Here is a 27,606-nt window from a genome sequence, read left to right as displayed (position 1 = left end):
TTTTTTATCTTTTTGAGACAGGGTCTCCCTGTAGCCCCAGCTGTCATGAACTCACTATGTAGACCAGGCTGGCCTTGAACTCAGAGATCCACCTGCCTCTGCCTCCTGAGTGCTGGGATTAAAGGCGTGCGCCACCATGCCCGGCTCAAATAGACTTTTATTTAAAAGTTATCTTGAACTGTGAGATGACAACACATTTACTAGAGATTATTTCTAAAAGGGTATTAAGGAGCCACATATTTCTTGTGAAAAACTTGGGGGAATTTCAAAAGGGCAAATATATATTATTTCCCTGCTTCTAATAAAATGGCAGTTCAATCAGGGAACAGGCCATGTCCCACTCCTCTGATCACAGGCTGCATTCTCATACGGAGCTCCTCAGTCAGAGAACAATGATGTAAGCTCCCTGCCCTCAGCTGCCCCTGGGGGACAATAGTGGTTACAACTGCATGCACTGGAGATGGAGATGGGGGACAATGAGTTGACGGTCATCACATCACTGAGTCACATCTGCAGCAGCTGTGCTCCATCACACCCACAGCCCACCAGGCCTGTTCTCTTCAGCCCACAGAGCATCCCAAGCACCCACTGTGTGTGTTGTATGTGGCTGGGCACTGAACACAAGGGAGAGGAACAGAAGACACAGCCCAGGTGCTAAACAATAAATCAGCAAAAAGGCAAGGAAACAAACCCCAAAGAATCATGAACTGAGGTGCGACCAACTTGAGGGGAAGTTCAGAAAAGGAGTAGGCAAGGCTACCTGCTTGGGCTACTTGGGGGTGACCCTGAAGCTGAGGCCTGGAAGCGGAGTTGCACGAGTCTCAGGGAGAGGAGATGCAGGATATGTGGAACTGCCCATGGAAGGACAGGTCAGGCAGGGGCCAGGAGCCACTAAGGGAGAGGGTGTGGGCCCAAGCAGGTTCTGGGACTTGTGACAAGGAAGTAGCTTAATAAATATGACACAGGCTAAGGAGAGAGATCAATGAGTACTGCATTTTAGAAAGTAATATCATCAGTGTAGGGTCAGCTACAGGTGAAGGGACTCAAGGGGAGAGGCCCCCGGGTACATGTATCAGAAGCAAGGGTCTAACTAAGCGGTTGTGAGACAGGGAATTGGGCTGGGTGCTGCAGACATGGGCAGATGTGGGAAGCAGAAGGCTCCTAACTAGAGGGACAGGCCCAGCCTTGAACTGACCCTGGACCTACCGACTATCTCTGGGTGTTCTGATGTACTTCAGGCCCTGCCCTGTAAGGGAGCAGAAAGCAAGTGCTTGGTGGGTCACAGCCAGTAAGTAAGAGGGGAGGGCTGTACACAAGTAGCTGCTGAGCCACACTCCTGCAGACCAGCACCCATGTCCCCCCTTCAGTTGCCTGCTGCTCAGGCCACACCTGGAATTACCTTCACCTCTTCCTTTCCTGTCAGAGCAATTCATAGCAAATCTCAGGAATCTACTTTAGGATGAGATCTAGGCTCTGACTTCTGGCTACTGCCACAGCTAGACCAGGGTCAAGTGTCACCGCTGCCCGTGTCATTGTGCCCTCTCCTAAGGAAAACAAGAGATCTAGCCCTTAGTTCCTCTCTGCAGCAGTGGGCATGATTCTGGGAAGACACAGATTGGCCCAGTCTACTCTCACGCACAAACTCCCCGAAAGTTCCCCAGAAAACACCAAGTGTCCCAGACCAGCTCTTTCTTAGCAGCTCCACTGAGCCTCCTCTCCAGGCTTCAGAATGCTCCTTAATCCTGGAGAACTAGGCACAAATATCCTACCCAGTGAGCCCCTTACCAGCTTCTCAAATATCTTACACTTTTAGTCTCTGTGACCTCTCCACAGCCTCCATTGAGGAGGTCAACATGCTGAATGGACCAACCCTTAAATTCCTAGGATGCATTCCTTCCACCCCCCAAAAAAAGGAAATCAAAACAGCTTTTCCCCATCTCAGAGAACAGCTGAAATGATTCAGCTTGGGAGGCCTCAGGGCCCCTTTTTGATGCAGATGAGAAGTCTGCTGATTTAGACTGACTTAGGCAGAACTCAGTCCCATGGGCAGTAATGCTGTGATCTTGTAGAAACCTGCATCTGTTAGGAGTCATTAATTCTAAGCACACACTTCCTAGGAGATCCCAGGAGCTTCTAGAATTCTGCCAAGACACTGGGCAAAAAGGAGCAAGTTCTTCAGCCAACTCCGCTGACAGATTCCTGCCAACCACCTTTATGAGAACATTTATGCCCACCTCCCCAGGACCACAGACCAATCCAGGGCAAGGGTATCAGAGGCAGTCAGACTCCATGTGGCAGAGTATCCACAAAGCAAACCTTCATACACGTAACTGGGCAGGCTGCCTAGAGATGCACGCCCAGTTGTTTCCATGCCCACTTGGGCCAGGGCACTGGGTAAGGAGCCCACATATACCAGGCCACAGGAAGGGGACTCAGCTGTCACCAGAGGATCGTAGGTGCTCCCACTGAGTGTGGCCTCGGGCCTGCCATGTTGGGTCCAGGACCCTGTCTGTGGCCTTCTTTCGCTTGTCTTTCTTAGGTCACTCTTTGAGGATGGAATTCATAGTACTGTCACTTATCCACTGTAGCTCCTGACCTGGTCCTGAAAGATTGGGCACAGCAAGGACACTGACCAGAGGACACACAAGAGCACTGCACTGACCCAACTATGGCCTCCACTGCCTCTCCCCAGATAAGCAACTTACTCAGGCCAGCTGTTTCCCCAGTGGGTCTCCTCCCTCCCTGCTTTTATGTCAGTTCAACCTTCAAAAGAAGGCTACACATACGCCCTTCAAAACAACCCTCTCTTCTGGGAGCCTCCAGCTTTCCACACCTCAACAGAAGCCCTCTCCCCTGTCTATGAAGCAGCCCTCCCCTACCTGCCTTCTGTCCTCAGTGAGCCAAGCAAGCCTCCTATCTATGTGTGGGTCTGTCTTTTGTGTCCTAAGTAGCAGAGGCCTCAGAGGCATTGGTCCAAGGAAGACCCCTACTCTCCTCACAGGAGCCTCTCACTGTCCTCTCACACTTTGGTGACCACTAGTCATAGCACTGTGTCTCCCTCTTCACCTCCACTCCATGTTGGACCTTAGTGCTCTATCTGTGGGATGTGGTGGTGCCCTTCTGTGAGAGAAACAAGTGGGCTCTGCCCAGCATTTGTCAATTTAGGCCTTCACAGTGACATTTTGGAAGACCCTACATTCAACTGGCATCATTCTGGCCCCTATGCCATTCCTATACCATGATGTTCCTGACTACCCACTTCTTAGCCACTTATGTTGTGTTTTTAAGAAATATACCTGTTCCCATTTCTATCAGTTGCCTGTGCTTTTCTTTGAGGCATTTCTTCAGTATGAAATAAAAGGCAAGGAGTTGTAAGAGTTCTGACTTTGGCATTCATGTGAGATTGCCCCTCCAGCTGATGGTAGACTCCCCTCTCTCAGCAAACCTTCATGCCAGTGCCTTTTTGCTGCAGAGCAGGGAGGTTGGTCCTCGTCCAGATTCTAACTTAATGTTGTTTATGAGTCAGAACTCTTTTCTTACTATGTGATTTTCATTTTTACTAGATCTGTGGACTCTTAGTAAATATTAATAAGCTGTATTTAATTGAGGAGCTACACACAACATTCAGACCACTGTAAAATTGAGCAGGGATCCCAGTGGAAGGACAGGAAAGCCAGTGGTGTTTGGCAGGCCTGCTTGTACTCCTCTCGCTACATGGAAGGGCAGTGCTGGGAGGAAACCTTCCTACTGGCTCTCCCCTTAGGATGGAACCAGAGCAGTCATGAACCAACATTCTTGCCTAACTGAAGTCTGCCCAGAAGACTGGCTTCTATCTTGCCTGATTCAGCAGTGATGGAATGGGGACCAGAGTCTGGAAGCTACTGAAAACAGACAAGTACCAGGTTAGGACTCAGTTCTGATGGCAGGTGCAGGGAATCAAGAACTGAGAAAAGCCAGAACTAAGTAGGAAAGACGTCCTTGCACAAAGCCACTCTACAGACACTGGGAGAAGGGTCACTTCCAGCTAAAGAAATAAATAAAAACAGACACATGGCCCAAAGAACTAAAAAACAAAAGCAAAAAAACCTTGTAGACACTGACCTTAAAAAATGCAGATCTAAGAGTGGCCTGACAAACAATTTAAAATAACTGACAGAAGGATGCTTAATGAGCTAAAAGAGAACACAGACTCTATAGAGTGTGAAAAGACTGCAGAAACGGATTGAGATTATCAATACAGAGAGAACTATACCATCAGAGATCCTGTACATGGAAAGAAACATCTGAACAGAAGAGCTTGGCTGGAGGGTCCAGCAGAAGAACCCGCTGGCTTGAAGCAACAAGTCATTAGAATCATCAATGAGTAGAGAATAAAGAGACAAACGAGGAGAGGCAGGGGGTTAAGAACACTGGAGCAGAGCAACACTAGGAGTCCAGAAGACAGGGTAAAGAGACGAGGCTTTATTGATGATGAAAAGCTTTCCAAACCCAAGGAAAGAAAGAGATCATGAAGATTCAAGCTCAAAGAGCCGAAATGAGCGTAAATACAAAGTGACAGTGAGCACATCTCCGTCAAACTGTCTAAATCAAGAAACAGTGAGCAAAATGTCCGTGCTCACACAAAAGATTTTCAGTGGTTGTCTCAGTAAGAACTTTGCAAACCAGAAAGGAGAGGGGTGATGCATTTCAAAAGCTGAAAGAAAAAAAGCCAACCAACACTGCTTCAGCTGGCAAACTGTCCTTCACAGACGAGAAATTATGACCTCGGTGAACACAGTGGGCAGTTTACTACCACTAGACCTTACAAGAAATGCTGAAGGGAGTCCTTCAAACTGAAGCATCAGGATAGTAGATAGCAACATAAAGCTGCATAAAAATGCAAGGCTTGCCGGGCATAGTGGTGCACGCCTGTAGTCCCAGCACTTGGGAGGCAGAGGCAGACGGATCTCTGTGAGTTCAAGGCCAGCCTGGTCTACACAGTGAGTTCCAGGCCAGCTGGGGGTACAGGGAGACCCTGTCTTAAAAAAACCAAAATAAATTAGTAAGTTTTAAAAAAGTATTTGTCTCATTATAAAAAAAAAACCCAAAAAAACAAAAAACCCAAGGCTTTCCTGTGAAGGCAAACACATGGACAAATAAAGTAACTTGAGCTATTACATTTCTTAGACAAGGTCTCACTGTGTAGTCCAGCTGGCCTTGAACTCAGGATTCTCTTGCTTCAGCCTTCTTCTGAGTGCTACAATCAGGTATACACTACCACACCTGTCTTGTGATTTTATAATGATAGATCTATGTAAGTGGGTACACAATATACAAAGAGGCAATTTATGACATTAATTAAAACATTTGAGGGAATGGAGTTGTAAAGAAGAGTTTTCATATATACTTAAAGTCATTATCAGTTTAAAATAGAATGCCATAACTTCAAGATACTTTATATAATTAGAATTGTAACTACAGGAAGTAGCTGAAGAAAATACACAAAAGAAATGAGAATCCTATCACTGTATATATAAAAAAATTACAGAAACTCAAAGAAAGGTGGGAAGAGAGAGTAAATCAGGGAAAAATAAAACTAAAAGCCATATAGAAAATAACAGGAGGGTTAAATCTCTCCTACCCAGAATACCTTAAATGTTAATGGATTAACCTCCCCAATCAAAAAGGTTGACTACGATAATATAACAGATTAATTATATAATTAAGAAATTCATTGCAGAGCTAAGGATACAGGTATGAAAGTTAAAAGATGTAAAGAGATATTTCATGTGAAAGATAAGCAAAGGAAAGCAAGAATAATTATACTAATAACAGACAAAATAGGCCTTAAATAAAAAACTAAAGATGAAAGACAGTATAATGATAAAGGGGATTCAATTTGCTAGCAAGATAAAACATCTATGGAGCCAGCAAGATGGCTCAGTGGATAAGGGCACTTGTCACCAAGCCTAAACACCCACGTTTGATCCCTGGGACCCATATGGCAGAAGGAGAGAACTGATTCCCACAAATTTTTCTCTGACCTCCACATGCCCTACTCCCCAAACAAATAAATACATGTAAAAAGACTATGAATATTACATAGCAAGTCATAGGACGCCTAACTACATAAGCAAACTATGGTAGGATCAAAGGAGAAAATAGCAAAATAATAATGACAGGAAACCTCAATACCCCAATTGGTCTCTACAATGGGCAGTCAGATAGAAGATGAGAATGGAAAGAATGGATTTGGAACACTATAGGAGAGCTGGACCTAACACAAACACAGAACACTCCACCCAAGTACAGCAGGCTACACAAGCGCACCTAGAACATTCTCCAGGTCAGACCAAATATCAGTCTCAAAACAAGTTTTACCAAAGTCAAGAAAAATTAAATCATACAAATATATTTCCTCTCACAAAAGAGTAATAGTATAAATCAACACCAAAATGAAAATTGAAAAGTTAAACTATATGGGAATGAAACATCATGCTCTGAAGCAACCCACAAGTCAAAGAAATCACAAAGGAGGTAAGACACAGGAAAATGAAAACACAGCATCCCAAAATAATGAGGCACAGCAAATTCATATGAAACCTCCAGGAAACCTGGGAGAGCCAAAGCAATTCAGAAAAAAAGATAATGTTGAAGGACTCCTGCTTTCTGATTTCAAATTAGTGTAAAAAGGACGGCAATCAAACACTGCCACCCTGGCACAGACAACAGAGCAACAGAACAGAATGACAGTCCAGAGACAGACCCTCGTGTACATGGTCATGATTTCAGCAGGTAACAAGGCCACTCCACAGGCAAGAAGACACTGCACCACCTCAAAGGGTTAGGACTGTAGTCACACCAACTGTGGAAGGATCTCTGCAAATCTAGAAGAAAAAGGCAGAGCTGGAGAGAGGGTTCAGTGGTTAATAGCACTTGCTGCTCTTGTAGAGGACTTGGGTTTGCTTCCCAGCACCCACATGGTGGCTCACAACCACCTGTAACTCTAGTTTCAGGGAATCTGACACCCTCTTCTGGCCTCTGTGGGCATTGCACACATGTGGTGCACTTATATACAGACTGACAAAACACATAAAAAAACAGAAATCTAAAAAAAAAGAGCTTCAAATGAAAGATATCCAAAGACAAATGGGCAAAGGACATCAAGAGGCAATTCAGATAGTAAAAATAGTTAGTAGTGCACATCTACTGGAGGACATGCTCAGCATCCTCAGCAGAAGAGGAGCACAGGAAATCCCAAGGCATTCGTTTACAGAATGTGGGGGAAGCAAACTAATGTGTGGCTAGCATGGGGAAAACTGATGTGACTGCAACCTGACATCCTCGGCGAAGTCACAGGTGTGTGGCTCCTAATATAAACTCTCAGAGCTCTAGCAAAGGTTTCATAATGAGCTTCCCAAAGCACAGCTGAGTGCAGGTAGAAGGCAGTCAAAGGAAACCCCAGTGTCCATCATGATGGGAATGGTCAATGACTACATCAGAATATTTGTAAAGCCAGAAGTAAAGACACACACAGAACAAAGTCATAGGATAGAATGAAAGTGAGAAGCACATGATAGGTCTTGGAGCTTAATTCACTCCTATAACTAACAATGCACATCAACACAGAACGGGTCTTAGAGCATATTTCACCTGTATAACTAACAATGCACATCAACACAGAATGGGTCTTAGGGCATAATTCACCCCTATAATTAACAACACATATAAGCACAAAGGCATACCTGATACACAACACTATGTCTCCATGAACACACACATGTGCACATGCACAAACATAAAAGTCACTGGAGGGTAGACTGGAAGGACATAAAGAGTAAACACATTACAGTGGGCACAGGTAGAGTATCCTGGAAACCTTCCAGATTTTGGAGCATTTGGATTTTGAGTTTTCAGATTAGGTACACTCAACTGATAGAATCTATGCAAATATTTCAAAATTAAAAACCCTCCAAAATCTGAAGCACTTCTGGTCTCATAGACTTTGAGCTAAGAGATATCCAAGCTGCACAGTACTGAGAAAGAACAGGCCAAAGCACACACATGACTAACCCAGCTCCGAGTCCCTGGGGCTGTCCTATAAGACCCATTAGAGAAAAATCAATGCAAAGAGTTTACAAACAACTGAAAAGATGAGAGGTTCCTAAGTGGATGACTGGGTCCCATGCCACCTGTGAGATGTGCCCCCTCAAGCCTCATTAGGGCACATGAGGTTGGATATATGATCCATCTGATATGAAGAAGAGAAGACACACATGCAGTGTCTGAGTCAATTCCAACCACTTCTGGATAGGCAGTCCAGAACTCTCTGGTGCCACACCAGGGTTCTGTATAGGGAGGTTTAATTGTATATGCACTTGTACTTTTGAATGCTTTCCATCATCTGCTGAAAGCACTAGCTGAAACATAAAAACAAAGGAACCAAGATTAGCATCTGAAGAAGTGGGCTCTCTAAGATCTGACCTGGATCTAGGCTCCCAAGAGAAGATACTTCCCAAGCTTGTGGTAACTAGAGCAGTGTGTTCAGTGTTCATGGAGTGCTATACTTGGCTCAGGCCCCCAAGGTCCAGCACGCCTGGGGGCACTCTGCACTTAGAACACAAGGCCTGGGATGGTTTACATTGTTCTAATTGGTCAAGATCAATCACCCTTTGTTAACAAATGGTGCTGTGGCCATGGAAGCTGACAAGGAAATGCTTGTGTGTTTTCCTCTAGTAGCAAACTGTTTAAAATGCCATCACCTGTAGAATATCCAACACATCAGCTTAACTCTGACACCATGTTCAAAACGACATAATAAAAGCAGGTGGCGTGGGAGCACTGAAGCACCTGTGTAGAGCTTGGTCCTTCAGAGAACTCTTAGAATACCTTCATAGGGAATGGAGTTAAAATCTAAATTATTTTGAAAAAAGGAAGTTGAAAAAGGTCTTAAAAGACTCTCAAGTGCCATGATGCAGTGGGTGGCCCTTGTGGCCTTACCGTGCTATCTTGTCACTGCAGGACATGGTGAGCAGTCGTTCTCCCTGCAGTACCCCATCCCAGGTCTGGATGCTGGCGTTTGAGCGCACAGGGATTGTCCCCTCACCAGACTCTATTTTTGTCCGTAGCTGTCCCCTTGCTTTGCGATTTGGATGTCTATCTGCTGGTTCTAAGAGAAAGAGAGGGTTCAAAACCCACAGGTGGTAAAGCATCTAATTTTACTGAAAAGCATATCTAACATTACACCATAAATTTAAAGTATAATTTATACATATGTATGCAAACATTTATGTTATCTATAGAAATATACATACCATGTAAATTTGTCAAATTGAGCTGAAAGGATATAATACAGACCAAATTCATGAGCCCGGGCAGGATCCTTAGTGGTTGAGGAAAGGCTCATTTTGCCTGAGATGATTTCTTTCTACCATTAGCAAGTGAAAACAAACAGGGCAAAATGCTAAGATTTGCTAACTCTGAATGATGGTTACTTGCGTGCTTATCATAACCCTTGTATTTTTCTAATTTCAAAAATAAATCTAGACAGATGCAGAAATCAATCCATGGGAGGTTTTCAAAGATACCCCCCGCCATGATTAGCCCTGGGTTATATATGGGGGATTTAAATTTTTTCTTGTATTTTAAAAATAGCAATTCTCAGGGCTGGAGAGATGGCTCAGTGGTTAAGAGTACTGACTGCTCTTGCAGAGGACCCGGGTTCGATTCCCAGCACCCACATGGCGGATACGGACCCTCCTTGACTCCAGTTCCAGGGGAATCTGACTCCCTCTTCTGACCTCCACGGCATTGCATGACATGGGTGCACTCACATACATGCAGGCAATACACTCATATACATAAAATAAAAATTAAAAAAAAAGCAATTCTCTACTGTGAGTTTGACTGTTTCTATAATTAAGGAGAATCATGTAATCAAATATTCCATTTGGAATACATAGTGTTAAGTGTGGGAGCAGACATGTGGATACAAACTGTTCACAGCCAAAGCTCTGGCCTGGCCTGAGAAGGTGGAGCGAATGTGGTAGCAGGGCCTTGCTTGTTTGCGTCCACCTGCTTCTCAAGAGCAGCCTCATGCTTCAGTAACACCTTTGTCAGTCAGAACTCACTGGAAATACAGAGGCCCACTAGAGAGTGATTAAATACCTGATATGCCTTTCCCTGCATTCTAGTTACTTAATCAGAATTAGCACCTTTATGTAGAATTGACATTTTTAATTCATTAAAGTTTACGAACTGAATGGTTAATTGGGACGATTTTTACAGGGAGTCTATCAAATTCATACCCAGGGCTGAAATTTAACAAAAGAAAACAAAGAAGAAAAAAAGAGAAAGACTATCAATATGTGCTCTGCCACTCTGTTTACTTAAAAGTCTGTCAGCTGCTAAGACTTGGCCTCATACCTTCTAGCACTGGCTCGTGGGGAGAGAATATTCTGGCATCTCCGCATGGCGAGGTGCTGATGTACAGGTGGAACTGCACGGTATCCTTCAGTCGGAACCCACCCCGTTCTGACTTCTGGAAGACGGACCTTCTCTGATCTTCTTTGCTACTGCGAGGGAAAAGCCACAAGAGTGACGATAAGAGCTGCGCGCAGTGAACGTGTGGCCTCCAGAGTGCGTCACGGTGATTTTCAGGGGTCAGTATTTTAACACTGGGAGAGATGAATTTTCTACAGACAGTGCCTTGCTATGTATACCATGCTGGCCTGGAACTTGGGATTCTGCTGTCTCAGCCTCCCTAGTGCTGGGATGACGGGTGTGTACCATTATGTCTGGTCTGAACTGGCATCACTGTTACGTGCGTTTATGGTAATCCATAGTTCAGGTCCACTCAGTAATGGATATGTCATCAACTGTGACTGTTCCTTCTCAGGCATAACTTCAAGGCAGAAAAACCACATGAATGAAATGGCATTGCCAAGAAAAATGGTCATCTACAGCCCCGACCAGGCACAGAGACGAGAATGAAAATGACCTTTCTCAGGCAGTTTAGAAGAAGGCCATTTATAGTCACACTGCATGAAACAAAAATCTTAAACAAGGACTTGAAACTTAACGGCCATGCTGTTTCTGTGTATGTTTATATATAGGCATGCATACACATACATGTGTTTATGAGTTAGTTCATTCTAGTTCATAACTGAGACTTATGGGAGAACAGGATACAGCAGGAAATCATGGAACAGGAGGACACAGTGAGCATCGTGGGAGGGTGGGAGTCAGCTCAGATGGCATCACAGGACAAGGCTTAGTGCTCCTCACACAGTTACAATTTTGAGAACTCCTCAGTGTTTACAGCAATAAGGGCAGGCTATGCAATGTTTCCTGATAGAAGGTATTCTAAAAATAGCTTCCTTCACGTGTTTACTCCTAAACTTACTTTAAGTAAAGCTCAAGCTGTGCATAAAGAAACCTGAGCAGGGACCTTCGGGAGATTATCTCTGCATGGCAGTCATTTAGTGCAAGGCCACGGTCACTCATGTATTCACCGTTGATACATTTCGTCCCTGTCGAAACACTTATCACCTTGGCATCTTTGACGTCTGTACCTGAAAGACAGGAGAGTGACTTTGGCAACTAATGGAGACACTGGCCTGTGTGACAAGTGTTCTCAGCAACTGGACCATTCATAGTCTGCTAAGGATTTAAGCTTGTGGATTGAAGAGATGGCTCAGTGGTTAAGAACAATGGTTGTTCTTGCAGAAGACCTGGGTTCGAATCCCAGCACCCACATGGAAGCTAACAACTGTCCTTAACTCCAGTCCCAGGGGATCCGACGGCCTCTTCTGTCCTCCGCGGGCATTGCACAACACAGGTGCACTTACCTACATGCAGGCAATACACTCGTACACGTAAAATAAAAATAATAAAATTAAAAAGAAAAGTGTTTAAGTATTTGAGCTTGTTTTCACACGCCTTCCTACTGCCTGAGTCCTACCTGTGAAGCCTCTTCTGGAGGCCTCACTCTGCACCACTTCCAGGAGGCTACCCTGCTCACTTACAGTGTATACCCCAAACTTCATGCGGCCATTTCCACTAGGACCTTTCTTCACCCTTGACTACAGGCAAGGAGCACTGCATGATGATACTAACTGGCCTGGAACTAGTCCCTGAAGTCAAATATCAAAGCACTAAAGAGGTTAGATGAAGGACTTAAGGCTAAAGCATACTAAGAAGGAAAATTGAATTAGCTCCCATGTTTTCATTAGTAATCTGTCACCTTAACACCCTGGGAGTGAGATCACACATAGTATGATCTTCCAGAGAGGGAACATCCAGTATTCCGTCTTGTGTGATAAAGCACTGACCCAGATACTCTAGAAAGACCAGAATATGGACGAGAGTGTAGCTCAGTGTAGAATACATGTCTAACGTGTGTGAAGCCCTGAGTTCCAGCCCTAGAATGACTCTTAGACTCACAACCACTGAAGTAGATGAGTGTTACATGCTGTGATGGTTAGTGGTAATTGTCAACTTGACAGAATCTAGAGTCACCTAGGGGACGTAGCTATGGCTCCTCTGGGCATAGCTATGAGGGATTATCTAGGCTAGGCTGGCCTTTAGGTATGCCTACAGAGATTTTCTTGATCAGGTTAACTGAGGTGAGAAGACTCACCCTTCTCCCTGGGACGAGATCTTGGGTTGCATAAAAAGGGGAAAGTGAGCTGAACACTAGCATTCATCACTCTGCTTCCTGACTGCAGATACACTATGACCAGCTGCCTCAAGCTCCTGCCACCTGACTTTCCCACCATGATGGACCACAACCTCTTAACTAGAAATAAACCCTTTCTTCCTTAAGTTGCTTATACCAGGGTATTTTATCATAGCAGCAGGAAAAGTAACTAAGACACCTGCTATGTAGGAGGCCCTGGGCCAGGAGTGGTAGCAAGTTACCCTTACTGCATGTCTTCCGTGTCCTTGAGGAGCCCCCGTTTCCATTTACAGAGAGGAAGCTGCAGCCCACAGGGGTTAACAGTCTTCCTGAGGCCACTCAACCAGTGACAGCACAGGACCCACGTGCCCAGTGCTCCCTGTGCTAGCTGCAGACACACATTCTGGCTATGAGCAAATGGTCACACAGACACAAAGGGCTAGTCCCAGAGGTGATCAGCTTTTCTAGTATTTTCTATTTCTGGAACAGAATACTTAAGAGAACAATTTAACAGAGGAATTATTTATTTTGACTCACAGTTTTAGAGGTTTCAGTCCATCATGAAGGGAAGCTGAGGTGGAGCAGCACAGCTTAGTGCATGGTGACCGGAAGGAGAAAGGGAATGCCCATACTCACAGGCCTTCTGTTCTGTCTATTCTGTCTGGGCCCTAGCCCATGGGATGGTGCCATCCACATTCAGACTGAACCCCCTCTTTAACCTCTTCTAGAAATGCCTTATACACATACTTAGGGATCTGCTTCACTGAGTTCCTTGTGAAAATTTCTCAAGTCAATCAAGTTGATAAGATTAACCATCATAAGTTTGGCCCTTGTCAACTTGATACTCAAACACATCTCCTTAAAACATTTCAACTTAGGTCTCCAAAACATGTGTCCATCTCTTAATAATACAAAATGCATTTAGTTTACCTCCAAGAGTTCTCACAATATTAACAGATCCATCACTAGTCAAAAGCTCAAATCTAAAGTCTACTGAGATTCAAGGCAAAAATCTTAGCTGTGAGCCCCTGTAAAAATTAAAGCACATTTTACATACTGCCAACAAACACTCCCATTACAAAAGGGAGAAATGGGGTGTAGAAAGCCATAAGACCAAAGCAAGACCAAAACCCAGCAGCGCAGACATTAAATCCTGTAGCTCCATGCTGCAGTTGGGTGCTGTGGTGAATGCTAACTGGCTGTGTGGCCAGGCCCCTATGGCCTTGCCTACTGAGGCCAACATGGCCTCTCTCTCGGGCTGGCTTCATCTGCTGATGGCTTTCCTTGGAGATGTTCCACATTTCTGGGGTCTCCAACATCCTAGGGTCCAACCGTATAGATAGGTGACACATTTCCTGGCCTCAGCCTACCTTTTAGAGTTGGGTAGAAGCCTCCATGAACCCATAACCTGCATTTGCATACCTGCATAAAGAGTACTGTGTGGGCGATGTCAGGACTGTTGCCAGTTTAAATAGTGGCTTGGACCATGGCTCTGGTGGTCTCTGAGTGCCTGGGCAGTTGAACCTAGAGAAGCTCTTTCCTAAGTCCTGTAGAAGTAGGGTATCCTGGGCCTTTCTTCTCACAGCAGACTTTCAAATGAGTTAAAAAACCTTTTCACCCTTATCCAGGCTTGGTGGTACATGCCTATAATCTCAGTACTTAAGAGCCTGAGGCAGGAGTATTATCCACAAATCTGAGGCAGCCTGGGCTACATGGAAAGTTCTAGGTTAGCCAAAGCTATATAGCAAAACTGTCTTAAAAATAAAAAACAAGAACAAAAGGCAAAACAAAACAAAAAACCCCACAAGACAAAAATCAAACTGGATCAGAAAAACCTTTACAGTCTTGAGCTTGCAGTGGGTGGGGGGTGGGGTTCCTGACCTATCTCAGGCCCTCCCCATTCCTACTGCCCCACTGTGAAGCACCTGAGTTCTCTTTAATGGCTCCAGTCTCTCCAGTAGTACTTTCCTCTCTGCTTTAGTTCTCAATTCTCACTGTAACCCTCATTAGGGCAGCCAACGATAACTACCCTGCAGCCCAAATGCTTCTTTAGGCCTACATCTCTAAACTCATAAAATTCCCCCCATAAACCACTTCCAAAGTCTTCTGAACCACGTGGTCCAGCAGGCATGGCAAAAACCCCACTTATCTGGCATTGATTTTGTGTGTTAGGAAAAAAAAAAAACAACAACAAAAGGGAGGAATTATTTAGTGTGCCTCAGCTCCAGTGCATCATGGTGGGGAGGGTGTGGCAAAGCAGTTCATGTATGATGGTGATTAAGAAGGGGGGAGGGAGAGAGGAGGAAGGAGGGGAGGGAGGGAGGGAGACTTGTAGTAATTTATCACCATTCATTATTATGCTCTGGAAATGCCCTTTCATAGACACCCTGAGGCATGCTTTACTAATGTCCATGAATTTCTGATTCTGTAAGAGTCCCCCACCTCCTCACAGGAGTCACTCTGATGCAGCAGTAGTGTCACTAATAAAGCAGAAAGGTCCAAGTGCCAACAGAAGCCAGAGCCAGCAATGTGCTATTTCCAGAGCAGACTGAGGTTGTAATGAAGATGAAAGGAGTCACATGCTAAATACAGCGTGCTTTCTCCAAAGGAGAAGACTTAGGTTAAAAAGTCAAACATAGAGGCAGTCGGATCTCTGTGAGTTCAAGGTCAGCCTGGTCTACATAGTGAGTTCCAGGCCAGCAAGGGCTACAGGGAGACCCTGTCTCAAAAAGACCAAAAAAAAAAAAAAAAAAAAAAAAAGTCAAACATTGGAGCTGGGTGAGGTGGCACACACCTTTTAATCCCAGCAAGCAGAGGCAGGTAGATCTCCTGTGAAATCAAGGCCAGCCTGATTTACATAGCAACTTCCAGGCCAGTTGTGGCTACAGGGAGCCTGTCTCTAAAAACAAAGCAAAACAGAAAAGTTGACCATAACCCCTGTCTCAAAACACCAAAAAAAAAAAAAAAGTAGAACATTTGGCAGGAGAAGGGCTTTGTTTTGTGTGGGTTTTTTTTTTTGAGGGGGGGAACAGTGCTGGGGATTGAACTCAGGGATTCTGTCTGCTAAGCATGTGCTCTACCCACTAAGCTATACTCTCAGCCTTGAGGAGGAAAAATACTTCTAAGGTTAATTTTTTTCTTTTTTTTTTCTTTTTGTCTTTTTGAGACAGGGTCTTCCTGTTGCACCAGCTGGTCTAGAACTCACTATGTAGACTAGGCAGGCCTTGAGCTCACTGAGATCCATCTGCCTCTGTCTCCCGAGTGCTGGGATTAAAGGCGTGTGCCACCACACCCAGCAATACTTCTAAGGTTAATTTCTATTACTTGAATAGGTGGACACATGAAGTCAAAAAGCATAACAAGCAATTTTCTGTTGGTGTCACGAGGGCTTTTCTTCCCTAGACTGAGAGTATATTATGCTTTCAACCCAGAAAGCAGACAGGTTGAACCAGTGCCAAGATGCTTACCTGTGGTCATCACAACTCCAGATAGCACTTTTCTTCGTGCATGAGGGGAGGAGAAGTTATCCGTCAGGTCACTGAACTTACCCAGGACCAGGCGTGAGACAGCATCTGCCAATACCTGGGTGAAGAGCAGAGGCCAAGTTTAGGACCAGTGTGTACCTGTGGCAGAGGCAGTCCCTCTCAATGTCAGCACATGTGATGGACTCTTGTAGACCATTTCTACTCTTGAAAAATCACACAGGTACATTCAACAAGTTTGTGTGTGTGTGTGTGTGTGTGTGTGTGTGTGAGAGAGAGAGAGAGAGAGAGAGAGAGAGAGAAACACTCAAAGACACATGTGTTGAAAGGATTATATAAGGCCCCAATTGAAGTCCTTTGCATGATGATGCATGGGAGGTGGTATAGACGGAGTATAAAACTCATACATGGGCTGTATTCTGATCTTCATGTACACAGCTCTGACCTCACATGAGGAAATCAAGGCACAGAGAGGCATGAGTGTTGTTCTGGTCACTCAACTGCCCATGCTGCTCTTCAGTATATGAGGGGGTATCACACTCACCTCTCCTGACCCTCCTTTACTGATAGTACTTTTAAAGGGAAGAAAGTCTCCTAGCCTGAGGCTTAGTCAGTTCAGGGGCTGCAAAGCAGACTGAGGGAGAAAGGGTCAACTTGGAGATGTGACTGGGTGAAAGAATTACTTCACACGTAGAACCTTGCCCTCAAAGGCACAATCGATGGTCCTGGGTTATTCTAGCATCTGTGCATATAGACATGCTACCTCAGCTCACTGGTTCAGTTGGGCATCATGAAGCAGTCACACTTGGATGGAATGAAACTATAGTGCATTAAACTAGTGCTCTGAAGAGAATCCGTTGGACATGACACTGGGAACACCTGCACCAAAAACAGCATATCTTGCAGGCTCAGATTTTGTCAGATTTGGGGAAGAATCTGACTTTAGTGGTTTAATATTTTTCCTAGAATGAGTTCAGGGAAACACTACCTGCTAGAAGAGAGTATCAAAAATCAAGACTGAGCCAAGTCCACAAATCTTATAATTGTCTAGACAATCAAATAGCCAGTGACAAATCTAAAGCCCCCAGCCTGGCCCTTAATAAAAAGACTCCCAAAATGAATAGAAAAGTCACTGAACCTAAAGGATGACTCATTTGGAAAAGACAGAGTTGGCGTATTATTTCCTTCCTATCACTATAGAGCAGACAGTGAGCTCCTAAGGGCAATGCTCTAGGTAGGACAAGTGGAACACGCACAGAGGGTGCCGGCCAGAGACTGCATACCCTCAGGGGAGCAGTAGATACAGATGTGAGCATAGGCAAGTGAGAGAGAGCAGACAGAAGCATGGGATGCATGAATGACCAGGGGCCACACCACCAAGGGTAAAGGACAATGCACCACTATTTACCCAGGAAAAAATGGTAAAAGGGGATGGAAAGCCAAAGAAATAATTTGTAAAGTAATTAAAAAATATAATTTAAGCAAGGTATGGTGGTGCAGGCCTTTAATCCTAGCACTCTGAAGACAGAGGCAGTTGGGTCTGAGTTCAAGGCCAGCCTAATCTATATAGAGAGCTTCAGGCCAGTCAGGGCTACATAGTGAGACTCTGTCTCAAAATCCCCATATACATATAATTTTAAAAGAGAGAGAAAAAGAGTTTGAATGAAAGTACCCCCCTATTTGCAGATAATGTTGTTCCCAGAAGCCACAGATTATTAAACAAAAACCCCAGAGCCAGGTATGGACTACTTCCCTATGAATTGGTGGTCAGGGAGGCTCCAGAAAACCTCAAAAGCAACACAGGTTATTGCCATTGCTCTTGACTGCCCACCAGAACTAGATGGTAAAGATCTGCTGAGGACACCACATACTTCAATTGCAGGACATAGAAAAATTAAGCTGGAACTGAGCTGGAAGCTCCCTCCCTGTTGGCTAACTTTCACAGTACCTAGAGGATGCTATGTAGGCTACTGGGGGAGAAAAGTCATCAATAGTCTTACCCAGCTAAGAATCTTGTGTGCTACAATACTAATCTGCCTGGCAACATGGGGCCACTAGTGCTATAGTGGTATGATTGTTGTAGGGTTAACCAATAACTTTATGCTTGGATTTGAGGCCTACTCTGCAGAAAGGAACTCATGCCTGATACTGAAAATCTAGTAAAAAACTCATGATTGGAGAGGTCATGGGCTCTAGAGGGGAAGCTGCTACTAACGTTTTGATGTAAATGGACATGTGGTCAAACTGCCCTGTAAATATTTAGGTTTATGCCCATAGATCAAGTTTCTTTTCCCAGTGTACAGTGGTGAATGCAGAGACCCCCTAACAGGCCACAGGAATGGGAATGTATGACTGTGGAGTGCTCAACCCTAAACAGGAGACATTATTAACCCTCTAAGGCTCATGGAACATGCAGAAGAGGGGGTGGGAAGAATATAAGAGTTGGAGGATGGGGAAAGAGTGCTGAGAAATGCTGTCTTCTGGACATGACATAGCAGCTATACCCACAGCAGCAGTGGTTACCTGGACAAGACCTGAATAAGACTAGGTCTCATGAACATTCCATTACGGATGGTGTACTAGTTTCTTTCCTGTTGCTGTGATAAAATATCCTAACAAAAGCAATCAAAGGAGAAAGGATTTGTTTGGCCCACAATACCAGGTTACAGCCCATCATTGCAGGAAAGTTATAGAAGCAGACGTTTGAGAGAACTGGTCACATTACATCAACAGTCAAGAGCAGAGCAGCGAGCTAATGTATGCATTCTAGTGCTCAGCTCACTTTTTCTACTCTAATACAACCCAGGAGCCCCTACACAGGGGGATTATGTAGCCCACAGTGGGCAGTTCGCCACCTCAATTAGCATAATCAAGATAATTCCCCACAGACATGCCCAAGGCGAAACTAATATAGAGAAACCTTCATTGAGACTCCTTTCCCAGGAGATTCTAGATTGCCTTAAGCTGACAATTAAAACTAACCATCACACTAGGGGAGGGAGGGATCTGAGGCCCCAACCCTCCCTAAGGAACTAGGCAGTTAAGCATGCTGGAGAAAAGGGGGTCACATTCTTCAGTGGGGTAGCCACTGACAGATTTCCCTTGCTCAAGTGAATAACCCCCACTCATGCTCATGAAAGCAACCCTAATTGAACACAGTGGATCACACAAAAGAAAAAGCCATGAAAGTAGGAGGTGGCTTGTTGGGAAGAAGACTGTAGAAGGGGACAAGAGAGAATAATATCAAAGTGTGTGTGTGTGTGTATGTGTGTAATTGTGAAAGAATAAATGTTTAATATATGAATTTAAAAGTTTCTATTTCATTTAAGGACAAGCACAGGTCCAAGTGGTCAGAGGGCTTTCCTACCCCTCACACCTGAGTCAGGTGCCTGTGTGGATGCACACTGTGAGACACAGGCAACTAAGGTACACGACAGCTCTCACTCTCTGAAAAGGCCTTACTATCTCACCCTGTGTGGTTCATGAAGCAACTTCCTTCTAAGTTTTGGGTTGGACATAGTAACAAAAGTAGAACGATCCTTGAAGTCCTAAAAATCCTGATTGCATAGTTCTAATCACTCATCTTCAGTGACATGCAGAGCACAAGGACACGCCTTACAGCTGATGCTTGGCCATACCACACTGACAAGCCCATTACAGCAGAGTGTTGCGGCTGTGGTGTGGACAGCACTGCCTGATTTCATAACCATCCTGCATGCTCTCAATTATCAGGACGCAGACAGTCCTCAGGCCAGGGACATTTGGCCCAAGCCCTTTAAGTGACACTTCAGGAAACAGCAAGGGTTTACAGCCATCTGGGGGTCACATCCTGAGTCCCTAATCCAAAGACAATGGAGCCCTGCCATACAGCCACTGGAATGGTCTTGGGAGGCTACCCTCAAAAGGTCTGAATGGCCTCACTCTGTGTGGTTCATTGGCTCTGGAAGCGGCAATGGTGGTTGGGCCACTGAGCAGAAGTGTGTGTGTGTGTGTGTGTGTGTGTGTGTGTGTGTGTTTGGGGGGGGTGGGGAATACAGCTATATATCCCTCATACTTGGTGGTTCTAGGCTATAGGTCCAGAAACTGGTGCTTGGTGCTTCAGAATCCAAAGAAAAGCAGTATCAGGAGGCAGTGAGGGGGCCTGCGTACCCATGCCCCTCCACATGACTATGTCCCAATAGACACCACCTGCCTCCCCTGGCCAGGAGCTCAGTCCTTTCCACACAAAGCCACCGAGGCAGCCGCTCCAGGGGACAAGGTTGAGGTCACCTGCTCTCAAGACATCTGTCTGCTGCCTCTCAATTGGGCACCTGGGATTCACAGCATCTGAAATGGTTTTGGTGGACTGGTTACCACAATCAATATTAAGAGAGGGCAAGTTGAATAAGATGGTATATTGAACTTAGGCCAAAATATTTTAGCAAATACTAAGCCTGAAATATAAGTCACTTGGAATCTAGTGCCACTGATTTGTAAAATAACCAATGAACCAGTTGTTCTTGGAGGGCTTTTAACAAGGGACTAATAGGGAAGCAAGCACTTGTCACAGAAAGTTATTACTTTACACTGATGCTGTACCTCGTTGCTTTAGGCAAAATAGAACAGCTTCTTCTTTTAAAATCAACTATGATCACCTCAACTCAAGCTGTATCACAGTCCAAAGAGAAAGGTCCACGCCTGAATAGGAGACTGCAAGCCTTCCCCTCCATCACATGTGCACCTTTCAATAACTCTGACCAAGTGCAGTGTGCTTTGCTTCCATATGGAAGAATGTTTTGACAAAAAGGAATTAATATAGAAGATGTAAAAATCACTTTTACAATGGATCAGTGAAAGTGGGGATTCCATGAAGAACCAAGTCAGAGCCAGCAATCTGGGACTCCATGAGGACTGAAGGCTCCTTTCTCTTCTTCCTCTCTCACAGACCCACCATGAGCCCCCCTGATACTTCCTTTCTTTACCCTGAGTTTTCGGAGAGGGGACAAACTTGAGTGGCACCCATGTCAGACTGGAGCAGTGAGAAGTCCACACAGATGTCACACAGGAAATCTGGCATATGGAGATTCCCACAACTGGAAGGTTCCAGAGTATCTGTGGACGGGTCCCTCCTTGCCACTCCCCCGACCCCGCACAATCTCCCTACTGTTCTGGGGTTCCTTACCTTAGGAACACAGCCACCAGCCAGCCAGGAAGCTGAGGCCCCCATCACCCTGACCCCCACAGGGGCCTCTAGCTACCGACTGACCAACAGTCCTTATTCCCTGTGCAATGAGTCAAAGGATGCACCACTGGACTAGACACAATTCAGCATTTGCCTCCCTGCCCTAGTCCTGATGAAAGCTTGTATGGGGTGAGGTTCCCTCTGTGGAGGAAGTCAAGAGAGAAAGGGATTGTAGCTACCCTGCTGGGGGCCGGAGGTATCCCTGCTCTGTACTGTTATGGCCCCAGTGAGCATCAGGGGACTAAATGGGCCTTTTGGTGATCATCTGACCTCACTCCATAGCCAAACTTACCAGTAACTGCTATTGCTGAGGGCTCAATAACATAAGGAATCAAGAGCAACAGTGAAAACTCAAGACTGTTTAAGACTTGATCAAGTGCAATGGCCACTTGCTTGCAAGCACATGTTTCCTCACCTGGGGCAAATGCAACTGAAGACCCTCGCTGAGAACAGGCTGGCGAGATGGTGTTTGGTCCAAGTGCAAATTGAAAACAGTGGCCAAGGCGGACTGTGCGGCCCGGGCCTTGGCAAGCTTCTTGTTCCTCCCTGAGCCCTCAAAGAACTGGCCATCCACTACCACGGACATGACAAAGCTCTTAGCGTGGCTCTCTCCGCTCTCAGAGAGGAAGTCATACTTCAGCCCTGGGCGCAACTCGTTCAAGATCATCACGGGATTCTTCCCAGTAGGGGGTGGGAATGGTGGTGGGATAGGCAGAGGAGGCTGGGTGAGGCTGGCAGGTACTGGGGAAGCTGACAGGCTGAGGTCTCCACTTGAGCTGAAGGAGTCATCTCCATTGGAGCCTACGTAGAAGGGTGGCTCTGACTTGTCTGGAGTCTCAAAGCCATTGAAGAGTGTGTCGGGGAAGTCGGCCTGGTCGGATGTGAAGTCCGTGTTCACAGAGAGAGTCCTTCCCATGGCCAGATGGGCCTCAGAGGCATTAGGAAACTGGACAAAAGACCTCAAGGCCTTCTCTGCAGCATGGAGTTTTGCCTTTTTCTTTGTAGGGCCAGAGCCCTCAAAGACCTGCCCATTCACCTCCACAGACATGACAAACAGAGGCGCATGCACGGGCCCAGTCTGGGATAGCAGCATGTACTGTAAGCCAGGCTTGATCTCGTTCAGCTGCATCAGGGCGTTCTTGGGCAGAACAGGCCCTGGTGTTTTCCTTCGCTTCTTCAGGCGGTATTTGGAGTGGCCATTGCTGCCATCCTCCAGGGGCCGCTTCCTGCTGGTGCCACCACCACCCCCATTGGAGAGCGGAGCGCCCTCAACAGGCCCAGATGCACTGCTGTCCTTGGGGGGCATGTTGTCCAGATTGCGGTTTTCCTTAACATCAGTGCTGCTGGAACCTGCGGTGCCCAGAAAGAGTAACTTACAACGCCTTCGTTGTAGGATCTTGTAAATGCAAAATTTATAGATTCCTTTATCTCTTTGTAGCTGGGTAAGGGATGTGTGTGTGTGTGTGTGTGTGTGTGTGTGTGTGTGTCCTTCCTCAATGCAAATGTGAGGAACTACACATTTGACCAAATACTTAACAGGTCCGGCCTGGAATGAGTGCTTTGAGATTCTACAGCCTCTTCTAGTCAATTCATCAATTCTTTTTGCATTAAAAGGTAAAATTAAAAAAAAAAATCTCTAAGAACATTTTAAATCTTTCAAGCTCATCAAAATGTTGGATGATAAGTTAATCTACAAAGACTATGTCTGATCAGTCCTTTGAACCCACAACACAGAGAGGCATTTATCTTATCACGTCCTTCCTTACCAAGGTTCCTGACCCCTTAAACTGCAGCACTTCTTAGAAGAGGAAGTATCATCAGAAATGCTCCTTCACAACTTAATAAGCTCTTTAGGTTTAAAATATTCAATCAACATATGTGATTATTTGGCTTAGTTTATGAATCAATCATAGAAAACTGCCTAGGTAATTAGGTAAAGTATTATGACTTTATAGAATTTACTTTTGAAGAATGATGTTTTATTTATGGTATCCACTTAAGACTTCATTATATTTGAGCACTGTTTGCCTCAGAATCCTTTATAAGTTTCATGCTAGAAAAAATATGTAAGAACAAGATATAAAACTGAAGTAAGCAGGCTAGGATATCCCAACTTCATAAACATGCCTGGCAATTCTGTCTTTTTAAAAACCAACTAATTGGTTAATTTTCCAGATTACCTTGGTTATCATACCTTACAAATGTACTTAACATGGCCAAATAAAGATGAATGGGAAATAAATGCCAGGCATGGTGATACATGCTTGTTATCCTAGTACTCAGCAGGAGGGTTGAGAGCTACAGGCCAAACTAAGGCCACACATAGACAAGACCTTGTCTCAACCCCCTCAAATAAAAATAAAACAAAGACAGACTATTTTTTAAAGGTAGAAGACGAATAAAAAAGTATCTATGCTCCTCTGAAGGTTTATTAAGTTTTCTGAAAAAAAGAAAAAATAAGTAATTCCTCTTTTATCACTGTTTTGCAGGCCTGTCGCATGAGGCTTTGGAGTGTTCGTCACTGCAGTGTTCACAGACCTCCAGCCACTAGCTCCCAAAATCTAAAATAAATCTTAATTGATGAAAATATTCCTGAATTTGGTGGATTTTGGGTCTATTTCTACTATGTAACAAACAGATTCTCTTTCTATTAAGTGATCTGAAAACACTGGGGATGCACATCAGTGAGCCATGGGAAGGGTTAGTGAGAGCATCCTGGTTGGTTAGAGCTGTTAATCTCTGGAGTTAAGGCTCACAGATGTCTAGGGCCACTGTAATTCAGTTGGAACAGCAAAGACTACCAAGATAAACTCAGTCCAGGGAATATCTGATCATGTGTGGGGTTGGGGGTGTCTCTCAACAGATACCTCTCTCCAGAACACTCCTGACACACACACCACTTCACCCAGCTGACAAAGCTGACGGAATGGGCACTAAATTTTCATTTATAACATCCTCCAGCAAAAGACCAGTAGGTTACTCCTTTCGGTACTCAGGGAACAAAAGGTTAAAAAGGTAGAGCAAAGATGGAATTGAGAGATTAATAGAGGAAGGGCGAACATCACAATAGCATTCTGCTCAGAGTTCAACTTAATTGATAAACAGAATTATTGGCACAGAAACTCAAACTGACAAGTGTGCTCTGACATGTACTTAGCCAAATATTAATGACTTCTGAACAGCCAAATGCCTTCAGAACTGGTTAATGATTAGTCAAGATTATAAGAAAAATATACTTTCTGCAACAGTTCACACTAATTCTCAATTCTTACTCATTTCAGAAGCAAAGGTACTGCTCACGTGTTATAAAAATGCTCCTAAGAAAACGAAAATAAAATACTCCAATGAGAGGAGACAGAAATGCTTTCTCTCTGCAGACCAGGCAGTTACACTCAGCATGTAAAGTGATTCACAGTAGGACTTTTGCTGCTTTTAAAATGACAGGAAACAGGCCTGGCATTTCAAAGCTTTGCATGAGACCCAGAGGCTTATCTTTCCAGGAATATTATTTTGGAAGACCCTTTCTCAATTAAATTGCCCAGGGTTCAGTGGGGATGGCCACAGCTGGAGGCATCCCAGTCCTGGCAGGTAGCTGTGGGGAAACCTGTGCACATGTCCCAGAAGGGATTACTGAGCTGACATAGTACAGGCAACACATCCTGAAATAGGCCACAGAGACTGTGGAAATGGTAAGTGAAGCTGCCCAGCAAAACACTCCAGCTGGGTTTCAAAAACATTTCAAAAACAGGACTGAAAAGTGACTAGTGTGCCATGGACAGTGCACACGTCAGCAGAGGCAAGAGCACACTGTACACCACTCTAAATAGCACTGGGTAGCTGCCTCATGTCAGCCTGTATCCATCTAAGGGCAGAGGATGTTTGCTGCACAGCCCACCCCAGAGCCCCTGCACTGCACACATCCATCATAGTGGTGAGGCAGACTCACAGAGTGCTGCTAGGTTCCACGTGTTCGAGAAATGCAGAGCCACAGATCTTGCCACTGGACTGCATGTGAGGTCACAGGAAGTATGCTGGGCCAAGTTCTCACATCATGATACTCCTGGTAAAACACAGTTCTGCTGTGGAGCTGCATGTTCTTCCTCGAGACTGAGCACATTAGCAAGAAAAGTGCTGTCTTCTAGGTAACTTTCCCGCTATGTGTGCATGTGGACCTCACTTAGACCTGTTTCTCTCTGGGACTGAGGGTTGGTGGGTTGGTAGAAGTGACTGGTGGTTCACAGAGAACAATGCCAAAGGAGGAAACATGGTGTGCCTGAGGGCCCATCCCCACAGCCCTGTGAAAAATGGTGTGGAGAGCAGAGAAAGCCCCCATGAGGGTTTGGTCCACACCAGCACCAATTTCTTTCCAGTCTTCAGAGACTAAAGATCATGTGGACTCCCTTCCCTCCAATTCAGGAGCAGCGACTGTGCTTGAAGGGAACTGTGTATGAACCGTTATCCCGACGACCAGGTATCTGAGTCAATCAAATGGCTTTCTTGAGTTTGCTCAGGTGAAAGTTCAGAGCTTTATTACAAGAACCAGGACTCCATACGAAACCACAGAGACATTACGAGATAGGTACCTAGAGGCATATTTCTGTAATAAAAACGATGGCCCCATGATGATAATGAGGAATGAAAACTCTAGATAGGTGGCTGCAAGGAAAATGTCCACAGTAAATACTGATGCCTATCATGTAAAATCCCACAACTGCCAACAGCCCACATCTTAGGAAAACAACAAACTGGTCATATTAATCAAATTACAAAACACTACAATCTTAATGGGACATAGACTACTTGACACTACGTGACAGGTCTAGATCTTACTCATATTCTCTTCATCTTCTATATCCATGGTAAAATACTTTCGAGGGTTTCTTGACTGGCGGAGACCACTTTTGTCTGAAAGACAGCAAGAAAACAATGTTTAGTGCAAAAGCAGGGTGGGATGACGTGTCTGCTCTGTGGAATGATCACCATATCACTGAAAATTAAAACCAAAGTCATCAAGAGTACTGGCTCTGCCATTCACAGGCTTTTTTCATCTCCTCCCAGCATGCTCTGGAGATGGGACACCAAAGGACCCTGGACTCAAATGACTTATCTGGAAAGGCAATGGAAGGCAAAGAAGGGGGTCACAGCAAAGGAGTCCTAGGGCCAGGGTCCAGGAACCAGCAGGCTTGCCTCCAGGGGGTAAAGGGCCACTAAGGACTCTGAACCAGGGACAGGGTGGTAGTACCCCATTCGGGCCTGCTGTCTAACAACCATGTCACAGCTGACCACAGAACCCAACAAAACCCAGTCTGTTTGCTATCTGGTCTCTGCCCTAGTAGACCTGCAGATGGGCTATTGAAGTGAAGTCACATAATAAGACCCGTGTCTCAAGTATTTTACTTTCCATGCATTGTGAGAGCACCTCACAGAGGAGAGTAAACACGTGTAATAGCTCAAAACCTAACCCAGTACCTTAGCCATGCACAATTTAGTGTTGGCAGGAGAAACCAGGGGAAAAATCCAAAGAAAAATTACTCCAACTGCCCAATAACTAACAAAATCAAGGGTTTCCTCTTCTCAACTATTTATTTTTATTATTATTTTTTTAGAAGAAGCATTTCATTACAGCTTTAACATACTCAATAACAATTTCCAGAGCAAAGATACATCTCTTTCAAAAGTGGCTGTAAATTTTTAGGTTCACAGTTGAACTAATACAGTTATACAATACTGAACTCAGTATAAACCCTGTAAGACAGGGTTTTATCATTATCTTTATTTTATGTATACGAGTGTATTGCCTGCATGTAGGTAAGTGCACCCATGTTGTGCATTGCCACAGAGGTCAGAAGAGGGCTTCAGATTCCCCTGGAACTGGAGTTAAGGATGGTTCGTAGCTGCCATGTGGGTGCTGGGAATCGAACCCAGGTCCTCTGCAAGAGCAGTCAGCGCTCTAACTGCTCAGCCATCTCTCCAGCTCCATTCCCAATTATTTCTGATATACTTTGCAAGGCTGTAATAACAGTCGACAATTAAAAAACAAACATATAAAATTACAACTAAGAAACAAGAGAGTTGAAAATCTTGAAACCAACATGGCTTTGTAAACAAAATTTGTTTTATAAATATCAATAAAGTAAATTCATTGCTTTTGCAAAAATAGTGATTAAATGCATTAAGATGTACATATATCTCATGAATCACATATGTAAAACAGAAGTGGATTTCATGACAATCATTTGTTAGTA

General features: G+C 44.7%; 1 protein-coding gene across 6 annotated transcripts in view; it reads right to left on the bottom strand.

Moving 5' to 3' along the window:
- The window catches only part of Adarb1 (adenosine deaminase RNA specific B1), a 139,641-nt gene that overhangs the window by 12,950 nt on the left and 99,085 nt on the right, over window positions 1-27,606 (bottom strand). For 5 of the 6 annotated variants that reach the window (XM_008840430.3, XM_008840432.3, XM_008840431.3 and 2 more), the window contains 6 exons: window positions 26,192-26,266; window positions 21,777-22,711; window positions 16,126-16,240; window positions 11,384-11,552; window positions 10,405-10,553; window positions 8,980-9,148 (listed from right to left, as the gene is read on the bottom strand). In XM_008840430.3, coding sequence (XP_008838652.1) covers window positions 8,980-9,148; window positions 10,405-10,553; window positions 11,384-11,552; window positions 16,126-16,240; window positions 21,777-22,711; window positions 26,192-26,219 — 1,565 coding nt within the window. In that variant the 5' untranslated portion in view covers window positions 26,220-26,266. Of the gene's footprint in view, window positions 1-8,979; window positions 9,149-10,404; window positions 10,554-11,383; window positions 11,553-16,125; window positions 16,241-21,776; window positions 22,712-25,307; window positions 26,018-26,191; window positions 26,267-27,606 lie in introns of those variants that run through there. The other variant, XM_008840435.3, reaches the window with a different exon arrangement.

This window comes from Nannospalax galili, unplaced genomic scaffold (assembly GCF_000622305.1).
Source record: "Nannospalax galili isolate Female #2095 unplaced genomic scaffold, S.galili_v1.0 scaffold619, whole genome shotgun sequence".
Classification (NCBI taxonomy): domain Eukaryota; kingdom Metazoa; phylum Chordata; class Mammalia; order Rodentia; family Spalacidae; genus Nannospalax; species Nannospalax galili.
This window is presented reverse-complemented; position numbering and strand designations above follow the sequence as displayed.